This window comes from Hypanus sabinus, chromosome 18, assembly GCF_030144855.1.
Source record: "Hypanus sabinus isolate sHypSab1 chromosome 18, sHypSab1.hap1, whole genome shotgun sequence".
Lineage (NCBI taxonomy): Eukaryota > Metazoa > Chordata > Chondrichthyes > Myliobatiformes > Dasyatidae > Hypanus > Hypanus sabinus.
Genome location: NC_082723.1, coordinates 36,942,521 through 36,954,981, shown reverse-complemented (window position 1 = coordinate 36,954,981; position 12,461 = coordinate 36,942,521). Strand labels below are relative to the sequence as shown.

The 12,461-nt window shown below is 45.6% G+C and overlaps 1 protein-coding gene across 2 annotated transcripts in view; it reads right to left on the bottom strand.

Annotated features, from left to right (window-relative positions):
- The window catches only part of gle1 (GLE1 RNA export mediator), a 53,079-nt gene that overhangs the window by 28,032 nt on the left and 12,586 nt on the right, over positions 1-12,461 (bottom strand). For both annotated transcript variants that reach the window (XM_059994122.1, XM_059994120.1), the window contains exons 5-8: positions 10,108-10,168; positions 7,833-8,087; positions 5,735-5,948; positions 573-685 (exon numbers count right to left, since the gene is read on the bottom strand). In XM_059994122.1, the coding sequence (XP_059850105.1) occupies positions 573-685; positions 5,735-5,948; positions 7,833-8,087; positions 10,108-10,168 (643 nt within the window). The remainder of the gene's footprint in view (positions 1-572; positions 686-5,734; positions 5,949-7,832; positions 8,088-10,107; positions 10,169-12,461) is intronic.

Below are 12,461 nucleotides of genomic sequence, written 5' to 3'. Positions count from 1 at the left end.
GAGTGAGAGTCTTCAAGCTCCTGTAGCTCTTTCTCTAATGGTTATAATGAGAAGAGGTCATATCGCAAATGATGACAGCCCTTAGCAATGAACACCACCTTCATGAAGCATCATTTTAATGATGGGGAGGGTTACAGAATTGTCAGATATCCCAGCTGTTTAACTACACTGCAGATCGTACAGGATACATTGTCACCACAGTGCTCTAGTGCAAGATTATAGACAGATCCTAGCTGTAGGATACCTACTATGCTGATATTATTTAGTTAGCAATAATTCCCTGCTCAAATAAATAGAAGATCATATTACAGAATCAGATATGCCACAATGCAACCGCTTTACAGCCCTACAAAATTCACATCAAATGTAAGAAGGAAAAATCCATTGTCCCTTCCAAAACTCAAATTTCAATTAGTTGTCACCCACTTGCTACAATCTGCTTCTATTGCCAACTGCAAATGAAATTAGGAACTTGATTCTCTCATAATGCTAATGAGGAGAGGTTTCAATTAGAAATTTCAGAAAACTAAAGGGCCTGGATGTACTTCATGAGTCGTCGTTATTATTTTTACCTTACTATCCTTGCTGTTGCTAAGATCAGTGATGGATGCTGCACATTGATCACAGATATCCTGCAATCGTTGGTACCACTGCAAAGTGCTTGGATCTGCCTTTATCTGGAGCCCTATAATTGAAAAATAACAATTGTATAAATTAAATTTTGCAGATTGCTTTATCCACCAGTTTAAAATTCTTTACATAGCTGTAATAAGACAAATACAAATGCACATTCCTAAGTTACAGTAACATAACCAGTTAGTAAGAAAAGATTTATGTAACAACCAAGCAGATTCAATTGTTCCTGTCAATCAGAGTGCACAGTAAAAAGAACTCAGTTGAAATGCACTAAGATCCAAAAATGGCTTTCATACTTCAGATTAAATATTTTAGAGCCACTGACTCCAACAGGAATATTATGAGACAAATTCAGTAACTAATTGTTGCTGTCTCACTGGCAGTTCTTCTGAGGGCAGCTGAGTTTAAACCAATTGAGTTCTAGAAACCCACTTTCCTGGATTTTGTCAGTATTGTGGCGACCCACTTCCCAGTGCACTCGAACCGGCTCACAAAGTGGCGCGCACTGGCATTGAGGCCAGTCCCAAAGAGGGCGCCAAGCCTGCTTCACCAGCAAGGGGAAAAGCCCATGCGCGGGACGGGACTGTGAATACGCGCCTCCTACAGCATTCCCGCCCTCCCCGGGCGGGAACAGGAAGGCTTTAAAGCGAGGCCAATAAGTTTGAATAAACCTCTTTTGCAACTGCAGCTCACCGACTACATGTCATTATTTCAGCACTGCGTGTAGCACACCGCTACAATTGGTGACCCCAACTGCCCAAATGATAGTTGGACCGGAGATGAACGATGCCGCATCTGTTCATGCAGTTTCGTTAAAACTGCCAAGCTTCTGGACACTGCGACCTCACCTATGGCTCCAGCAAGCAGAAGCCCAATTCCACATTCGGCAGATAACCTTGGATGCCACACGTTACTACTACGTGATGAGCTCCCTCGGCCAGGAGACAGCCGCCCAGGTTGAGGGGTTCATACAGTCGCCCCCGGAGGACGGCAAATACACAGAATTCAAAGCCTTGCTCATAAGGACTTTCAGACTCTCACGGCACAAGTGAGCCGCCCGCTTACTGCACCTGAATGGTTTGGGGGACAGGCCACCGTCGGCTTTGATGAACGAGATGCTGTCCCTGGCCGGAGGTCACAAGCCCTGCCTCATGCTTGAGCAGGCGTTCCTGAAGCAGCTGCCGAGGACATACGCCTGCTGCAGTCCGCCTCGGATTTCAGCGACCCCTGGAAGGTGGCGGCCCGGGCGGATGTGCTGGGAAAGCCAAGAAGGAGAGTGGGGCATCTGTTGCACAGATCACCAGGCCACGCTCCCAGCAGCAAACCAGACCAGGCCCGGCCGCAGAGCCCGCTAATCCCAGAGGCAGGGGTGAGGAGACCAACGAACAATGGTGCTTCTACCACCAGCGGTGGGGCACTGTAGCCCGCCCTGCAAGTTCCCGGGAAATGCCAGGGCCAGCCGCCGCTGATGGCTACGGCGGCTGGCCATCGCGATAGCCTCCTGTATGTCTGGAACAAGCAGTCGGGATGCCGCTTTTTGGCCGACACCGGAGCCGAGATCAGTGTCTTACATCCGACGAGTTACAACACCCACAACAGAGAACCGGGTCCCACCCTGCGGGCCGCGAACGGCAGCACAGTAAGGACCTGTGGCACCCGTACGGTGCGACTGCAGTTCGGCTCCAGCCGGTTCACGTGGGATTTCACACTGGCCGCCGTAGACCAACCGCTCCTGGGAGCAGATTTTTTGCAAGCTCACAGCCTACTGGTCGATCTGCCAAGGAAGAGACTGGTCCACACCGAGACCTTTCAAACATTCTCCCTGGGTGAAGCCCAGTTGCCGGCCCCACACCCAGACTTCATTATGCTGTCCGACAACGACTTCACCGGAGTCCTGGCGGATTCCCCATTCGGTTCTGGCACCGCAGTTCATGGCAGCCATGCCCAGACAAGACGAACAGCACCACATCCCGACACAAGGACCACCCTTCCATGCCTGTGCTCGAAGGCTTCCCCCGGACAAGCTCCGACTGGCGAAGAAGGAGTTCAAGAGGATGGAGGAATTGGGGATTATACGGCAGTCTGACAGCTCATGAGCCTCCCACCTGCACATGGTACCCAAAGCAACGGGGGCTAGAGACCATGAGGCGACTACCGCAGGCTGAATGAGGCTACAAAACTGGACCACTACCCTGTGCCGCACATTCAGGACTTTGCAGCAAACCTGCACGGCACACGGATCTTCTCCAAGGTAGACCTCGTCCGGGAATACCATCAAATCCCGATGTATCCGGACGACGTCCCCAAAACGGCATTCATCACCTTGTTCGGCCTTTTCGAGTTCCCCTGCATGCTTTTCAGCCTAAAGAATGCTGCACAGACGTTTCAGTGGTTAATGGACGCGGTGGGACGCGACCTGGACTTCGCTTTCATCTATTTGGACGACACCCACATAGCCAGCAGCAGTCGTCAGGAGCATCTGTCCCACCTCCGTCAACTCTACGCCCAGCTGAGTGAATACAGCCTGACAATCAACCCGGCCAAATGTCAGTTCGGGATCGACACCATCAACTTCCTGGGCCACAGGATTACTAAAGACGGGGCAACCCCTCTGCCCACCAAGGTAGATGTGGTCTGCCATTTCTCCCGACCCAACACAATCAAAGGCCTTCAGGAATTTGTGGGTATGGTGAATTTCTACCACCGCTTCCTCCCTTCAGCTGCCCGAATCATGCGCCCCCTGTTCGGCCTGATGTTGGGTAGGGGCAAGGACATTACCTGGGATGAGAAGTCCGCGGCCGCTTTCGGTAAAACCAAAGAAGCCTTGGCAAACACCGCGATGCTAGTGCACCCCAGAACAGACGTCCCTACCGCCCTCATAGTGGACACATCCAACATGGCAGTCGGTGGAGTGCTGGAACAACTCATCGAGGGTCGCTGGCAACCCCTGGTGTTTTTCAGCAAACACCTACCACCACCCGAGCTCAAATACAGTGCTTTCGACCGGGAACTGTCGGCGCTATACCTGGCAATCCAGCATTTCAGATACTTCTTAGAAGGTAGGCCCTTCACCACGTTCACGGACCACAAACCTCTTACCTTTGTGTTCACGAAAGCATCCGACCCCTGGTCGTCCCGCCAGCAGCGACATCTGTCCTACATCTCTGAATACACGACGGATGTCCAGCATGTCTCGAGAAAGGACAATGTCGTGGCAGACGCCCTCTCCCAACCTAACATCCAAATCCTGTCCCAGGGGGTAGACTATGAAGCGCTGGCAGAGGCGCAGCAGGCAGACGAGGAGATCCCTAGTTACAGGACTGCAGTCTCTGGTTTGCAGTTCCAGGACCTCCCCGTAGGCCCAGGTGAGAGGACCCTACTCTGTGATGTCACCACCGGCCAACCCCGCCCCGTCCTCCCGGCAGTGGTGCGTTTTCAACTCCATTCACAACTTAGTGCACCCCTCCATCAGGTCAACCGTTCGGATGGTAGCCAACAGGTTCATTTGGCACGGACTCCGCAAGCACGTCAGTGAATAGGCCAAAACGTGCATGCACTGCCAAACAGCCAAGGTGCAGCGGCACACCAAAGCCCTGCCGCAACAATTCCACCGCACCTGCCGGCGTTTCGACCACATTCATGTGGATATCGTGGGCCCCCTGCCAGTGTCGCGAGGAGCGTGGCTTCTCCTGACTATCGTGGACTGGTTCACAAGGTGGCCAGAGGCGGTCCCGCTCACCGACACCACCTCCGAATCTTGTGCCCGAGCACTGATTGCAACCTGTGTATCTCGCTTTGGTATACCGGCCCACATTACCTCCGACAGAGGCGCCAGCATTACCTCCAGCCTGTGGTCAGCTATGGCCAGCCTTTTGGGGACACAGCTACACCACACAACTGCCTAGCACCCACAGTCGAACAGACTATTGGAGCGTTTCCACCGTCACCTGAAGTCGGCTCTCATGGCCCGCCTCAAAGGGCCTAACTGGGTGGACGAGCTTCCCTGGGTCCTGCTCGGGATGCGCATGGCGCCTAAAGAGGATCTGCACACCTCGTCGGCCGAGTTGGTGTACAGCGCACCCCTGGTCATCCCAGGGAAGTTCATACCAGCCCCAAGGGGGCAAGAGGAAGAACCCGCAGCAGTCCTGGGCAGACTACGCGAGAGGCTCGGTAACCTAGCCCCCATACCCACTTCACAGCATGGGCAGAATCCAACCTGCGTACCCAAAGACCTGCAAAACTGTAAGTTCGTTTTTGCATGACGGGGCGGACATTGGGCACCGCTACAGCGGCCTTATGAGGGGCCGTTTACGGTGATCAGAAACAACAGGTCCACATTTGTGCTGGACATTGGGGGGAAAGAGGAGGTTTTCACAGTGGACCGACTCAAACCGGCCCATGTAGACTTGGTGCAGCCGGTCGAGATTCAGGCACCGCGGCGCAGAGGCAGACCTCCCTAAGAGTCCGACCCAGACTGAGGACATTGGGGGGGTGTATCGCCGGTTCTGGGGGGGGGGGGGGGGTTATGTGGCAACCCACTTCCCAGCGCACCCGAACCGGCTCACAAAGTGGCGCGTGCCGGCATTGAGGCCGGTCCTAAAGAGGGCGTCAAGCCTGCTTCACCAGCAAGGGGAAAAGCCCACACACGGGACGGGACTGTGAATACGCAGCCCCTACAGCATTCCCGCCCGGGGAGGGTGGGAACAGGAAGGCTTTAAAGCAAGGCCGCAAAGTTTGAATAAACCTCTTTTGCAACTGCAGCTCACCGACTATGTGTTGTTATTTCAGTGCTGCGTGTAGCACACCGCTACAATATCACATTTATCCCTGAACTATAGAGTACATTTCTGTCCCTACCTCAAGTTAAAGAATTTTCATCAAGATCTTCAAAAATTATTATTTTTTTTAAATCAATGAGCACTTACCATCTCAGATAAAAAAAAGTAAACAGAACAGATTTCTACCTTTAAAAGGAATGCATCGGCAGAACACTGAAATATGTGACACTTCTGTGGATTTCTCTCTGCATAACCACACTTAGAATAAGAACATATGAATTACCAAAATAGATTTCTTACAAATACCAACATCGCAATACCTTCTTTATGACGTGGCTTCTGTTGAGGAGCTGGTGCTACTATTTCATTTTTGACTTCTTGCTTTTTCTGAAGTGCTTTCTCCTCCTCTTCTTTGATCCTCTTCTTCTCTGCCGCTACAGCAGCAATTTTTTCATTCATGGCGGCTATCAGCTCTCTCATTTGCAGTAGAGCTTGCTCTGCATTCAGCATGTCCTCTTGTTGTAGCAAGCCACCCTACAAAGACATAAAATTAGGATTGTAGTTTTTATATACTTAAATTGCCAACAGCAGGAAAGTAATTTTCTCCCTTTCCTACTCTTAGACAATTCTCAAAGTATGCCTCCACTGGCAGAGGCAACCCCACTTCCTACAAGTTTCTGTCATTTACTCACACACTGAGGGTTGCGAATGGGCTACTCAGTACATGCATTCCAGCCAAGTTCAATCATGTTCTCAGTGTTCGCAGATTTACGGCTATTACCCTTGAAATCACAACAATCCATTTGGAAATGGTCAATTACCAACTCCGATGCAAAAGGTCTTTGTGTGAGAGATCTTGACTTAAGCTATCATGCACATTCTGACAACATCCCAAGTGGCTTGGCTCAATTTGCTGGCCTTTATTCAGAACTCCCTTCAGGTAAGAGTTTTTTTTCCTCCACAGAATACAATAAAACTTGTGTAGCCCTAAGATCAGTTTGGTGAATTTGTACTTCCCCCTTCACAGAATAACCTCTTTCCAGAACTGAAACAGAACCTTATAGAACCTTAAATGTAATCTAACTAGAATTTTAGAATTGTTACTAGGCTTACAGTTTTTTAAAAATTATATATATATTTTGCATCTGATCTGTGCAGATATATGCAAACCAGAGAGCTGTGATACCTGTCGGAGGAAATGATTCCTGAATTTCTAATATCAATAAGCTGCGATCAGGAATAGGAATCATAATCATCACAACAGAAACCAATCAACTATTGGCAAGTGTTATCCTGAAATGTTCACTGACCTAGAATTCATACTTCAACTTCATTCCCAGTATTTTTTTGCAGAACTTTGAAGTAGTTTTGTGTTCTTTTATGAGCAAAATGCTCAGGATTTACTTTTGAATGGTAAAAATGAAACATTAATTCTACCTTACACAAAGTACAAGGTTAGGAGAATAATCTTTTATGCACATTTGGAAAAAGTTAATCTTCCCCAATCACCAGAAGGTCCTTTACATATCAGGCAAAAGTACTTAAGGACTATGGAACCAAGAAATAAAAGGGATTTAAGATATATTTCAACAATATTTTAACTGAATGTAGAGCAGATTTTAGAGAATGAATAGTCCACAAAGGCTCTAAAAGAAAACCCAATAAATATATCCAAAAACCATTTGCTGTTCCTCCCAGCTTCAAAAAAAAGTACATGCTGAAAACAGCTTTAAAAGCCTAAATTTCAAAATAATATAGCCTTAAGAATCTAATTCTGATAAATTAAAGGCACAGCAGGCTTCAAATAAAACTACTAAGTTCTTTCCCCCCCCCCCCCCCCCAATCCTCATCAATTAGCTATTTTTACTAATTTGGGCTCATAGGAATCAAGAAGTCTCCAGTGATTTTTTTTAACCAAAGGCTTAGAAGTGCAAATACACTTGAACAGTGGGAAATGGGGTTTGGGTTGGTGGGAAGGAATCAAAACAAGCCTAACCTCATACACATTAAAGTTTCAATGAATACCCAATAGTAGCTACTAGCTTCTCACTTCTATCACCCACATAGACAACAAAATCAGCATTTATTACACAGTATCAGAGGAGAGCAGCCCTAATAACAAAAGGTGACAAAGGCAGTAAGGATCTTAGCTGAGCGAAGAACTCTAATATCAAGGAACAGAGTACAAGAATTTTAAAAAAAAGTAAAGAAAATATTGTAATAATAAGACAACAAAGAGATTGGGTAAACCAAAACAGCATTAATAATGTCATTCACAGAATATAGACAAGATGTTTTACTAGTACAGTAGATTCAGAAAACAAAGAAAGAGGCAACTTTTTGTTCCATCAGTTCCCACATTTAAATTTAAATCTGGTAACTCAGGCAGAACTGGGCTTATTCATGTCATGCACACACCTCTGATGTGAGCTTAATAACTCCCGACACCAGGCTGCACAGCTGATTGCCACGATTACTGTATTCGGAGAGGTCCAGTCCAACCAGCTCCTTCTGTTTTAAGTAGGGCTCAATCTGCAGATTCAGATTTAACACTTCAGCCTGGATGGCATTCAGCCGGCGCAATCGCTCCCGACTTTCTGCTTGCCTCTGACGCTCCAACTCCTTCTGTCGTAGCCGCTGCTGTTCAGCTTCTCGTAGTTTTAGGTTCATATTCTGCATAAAACAGAAGAAAAACAACAATGAAAAACAAACAATATCCCTTAATCCAAATTTGAAAAGGAAAAACTGGAATTGGTTTCTGTGTTCCGCAGAGATCACTTCCTACATAACTCCCTTGTCCATTAGTCCTCTCCACTGATCTCCCTCCTGGCACTTACCCTTGCAAGTGACACACCTGCCCCTATACCTCCTGCCTCACTACTATTCAGGGCCCCAACAGTCCTTGCACGTGAGCTGACACTCACCTGTGAATCTGTTAGGATCACACACTGTGTCTGGTGCTCCTGTATATCGGTGAGACCCTACATAGATTGGGAGACTGCTCTGCCGAGCACTTACGCTCCATCCAGCAGAAAAAGCATGATCTCCCAGTGGCCACCAATTTCAACTCCACTTCCCATTCAGATATGTCTATCCATGGTCTCCTCCACTGTTGTGACAAGACCACACTCGGGTTGGAGGAACACCTTATATTCCATCTGGATAGCCTCCAACTTGATGGCATGAACACAGATTTCTCGAACTTCCGGTAATGCCCCCTCTCTCATCTTATCTCCTTGCCCATCCATTGCCTCCCTCTGGTGCTCCTCCCCCTTTTAATTCTTCCATGGCCTTCTGTCCTCTTCTATCACACTCCACCTTCTCCAGCCCTGTATCTTTCACCAATCAACCTCCTAGCTCTTTACTCCACCTCTTCTGCTTCAGGTTTCACCTATCACCTTGTGTTTCTCTCTCCTCTCAGCCACCTTTTAAATCTACTCCTCAGCATTTTTCCTCCAGTCCAGCCGAAGGGTCTCAGCCAAAAACGTCAACAATACTTTTTTCCATCGATGCTGCCTGGCCTGCTGAGTTCCACCAGCATTTTGTGTGTGTTGGTTGAACTGGAATTGGTTTATTATTTTCATATATACTGAAGTTCAGTGAAAAAATTGTCTTGCATACTGCTCATACAAATCAATTAATTACATTGCACTGAGGTAGAACAAGATAAAATAATAACAATCAGAATAAAGTGCAGCAGCTACAGAGGAAGTATAATACATGTAGACGATAAGGTGCAAGATCATAATGAGGTAATGAGGTTCATCTATCATTCTAGGGAACCATTCAATAGTCTTATAACAGCAGGGTTGAAGCTGTCCTTGAGCCTGGTTTTATTTTTAAATGTTCCGCCTGATGGAGATGGGATAAGAGAGAATATTTAGAGTAGGAGGGGTACTTGATCATACTAGCTGTTTTATTGAAGCAGCAAGAAGTACAGAGAGAGTTCATGGAGGGGAAGCTAGTTTCCATCACGTGCTGAGTTGTACACACATTTCTCAGCAGGTTCTCGTGGTCACTGGCAGAGCACACGCCATGCCAAGCTACAATGCATCCAAATAGATGCTTTCTATGGTGCATCGATAAAAATTAGTGAGGATCGACAGGGACAAGCCAAATTTCTTTAGCCTCCTTCAGGAATTAAGAGGCACTGGAGTGTTTTCTTTTCTGCGACGTCTACGGTTGGCACCAGGATGCAATATTAGTGATGTTCACTCTTAGGATCTTGAAGCTCTCAACCTCAGTACATTGATACAAGACCATAAGATACAGGAGCAGAATCAGGACATTTGGCCCATCAGGTCTGCTCCACCATTTCATCATGACCGATCCATGTTTTCTGTCAGCCCCAATCTTCTGCTCTCCCCTGTATCCCTTCACGCCCGACTAATCAAGAATCTATAAATGTCTGCCTTAAATATGCATGAAGACTTAGACAGGAGCAAGTGCATCATCTCCCTTAAAGAAGTCAATGATCAGCTCTTTCGTTTTGCAGACATTGAGGGAAAGGTTGCTGTCATGACACTATATTACTAAACTTCCCAGCTTCTTCCTGCACTCTGATTCATCATCTGAAATACAGCTCGAGACTCTTTCACTCTCCTTGATTTTAAGCACCAATGGCATCCTGCTATTCCATACTAAAAAAGGGGCTCACTGACAACTTCACAATGCAGAGTTGTCCACTATTCACCTTTGCTTTGCGCCGGTGCTCTTCCTTTAGCTTTTCTTGACGTCCTTGAGCTTCAAGAGACCTATAAAAGAAATGTACTTTTGATTGCACGCTCCAAATCATTTTGCTTTCTTTCCCCCACAACCTCTCCCAGAAATCAGATGAAAATGTTTTATATTTGGCTTATATCTGTGTATAACACGAAAGGAAAGCTGTTGCAAAATATCAGGGGAAAGGGAACTAATTGAAAGTTCTTTCAAAGACACAGTCACAGCAGGCTAAAGATAGAAAACCTAATACTGAAAGAATATTAAAGTCACTAAACAACTTAGAAAAAAAAATTATTCTTATCTAATTATTCCAATAGCATGCTAGTTTTTTTTGGTTGTTTCTTTTAGTAGGAATAAAATAAGAAAGTTGACAAATTCAGATACAAAATCAGATTAGCCTAAATATCTGCTAAACTAATCACTCAATAGCAGCTAAATGAAATTACTGAAGCAAATTGTTGTTGCAGAAAGTCCCGTTCTTTTTCCAGTGCATGAGCATGCAATTTAATTGGGTGCATAGAATGAAGATTTAATTTCAGCAATGTGCATCTTACAACACTTTCATCATTACATAGAACAGTATACCATGAGAATAAGCTCTTCAGCCTATGACGTTGTGCTGAACTAATGAAATTAGTAATTAAATGCCTAACTAAGCTAATACCTCCTGCCTTCACAATGTCCCTATCCTTCCATTCTCTGCACGTTCATGTGCTAAGAGCCTCTTGTGTATCTATCATATTTGTCTCAACCACGACCATTGGCAGCATATTCCAAGCCCCCACCACTCTGTGTAAAAAGAAAACTTGCTTCACATATCTCTGTTGAACTTCTTCTCATCTTAACCTGCATACCCTCTAGTATTAGACAATTTAGTTACAACTGGAAAAAAAAGCTTTCATTTAAATGACAGTCTTCAAGATCTCAGAATGTTCCAAGTTGTTTCTCAGCCAAGGAAACATCTTCATAGGGTTATCACTGTATAATGCAGCAAACGGAGCAGATTATACTGAATATCCACAGTAAGATCAGATAAATGGAAACACATTAATGACTGGCTAGCTACAAAGGGAGGTACAAATGGACTAACAAATGTGTCAGTAGTGAACAAAGTACTAAAATTAAAATTCTGAAGGACAATACAAATCATTTAGCAAGAGACAGAATATTCATAGACAGCATGGATTTGAAGTGAGTTCAGAGTTTTACTAATTTGATTGAAACAGCAAAGCCAATAGAGTACAAGTTGCATGGATTTTACCACAGCTTCTGGCAAAGTCGAATATGGCAGAATGGCTAGTAAAAGGAAAGCCCAAAGAATCCATGGGAAAGCAGTAGGCAGGATCCATAATTAGGCACTAATAAAAACCAGAGTAATGGTCCACAAAAATAAATAGAACTCATTGTTCCCTTGCTTTTAAAAAGAGAAATGTGGCAAGGAAATAAAAATTAGCCAAGTATTAACAGTGAAGTTGTTGTAGGCTTCATTAGTTATCAATGGATTGGTGAGGTAGGCAAGAAATTGGCAAACAATGCAACACAAGTGTACTGTAATGCTTTTGGGGAAGGCAACCAGAGCAAGGGAATACATAGTAAATGTTATGCAATGATAAGCAATTTGAAAGAAGACGGGGGCACATCTATAGTTTCTTAAAAGTACTACAAAATGCACAAAAAGGTGATTACATTAGCAGTTAAGACATTTGGAAAGTCTCACTGGTCCGGCTAAAGAATGCTTAAAACTAAGCATGGTCACAGACACTGTATACATTTCTGGTCGCACCACACAGAAGATGTAACAGTACCAAACCGGCTACCAGGGGAGTTGCGAGCGCTGAAATACTTTAATTAACAGGAGAGAGCAGTCTTCGACTCTTCAAGAAAAAGAGGTGTTCTTTTCTTGAGGGGTGGCTTGAGATGTATACACTTTTTGGGGGGACGTCACGTGATGACGTAGGATCGAGACGTGGAAATCCAGCACTTGTAAAAAAACCATACATTTTTTCTAAGGACCTATTTTCATTAGCTGTGGGAAGAGCGAAGGGACACAGATTTCAGGTCAATGGCAAGAAGAACGAGGAAGAAAGCTTTCTTCCATCCAACAAGTGGTGGGATTGGGACTGCACTGTCCAAAAGAATGGGGGGTAGGCAGAATCTCTCAAGGTTTAAAAGAGAACCTAAACGAATACTTGCTGCTTTATCCTTTAAGATTACAGAACCAAAGCTGGGATATAGGACTCGGCAAAAGAAAACATTTTGTTCCTAGCATGGATGACCAAAAGGGCCAAATAGCTTCTTTCTATACCAGGGGTAGGCAACCTTAAG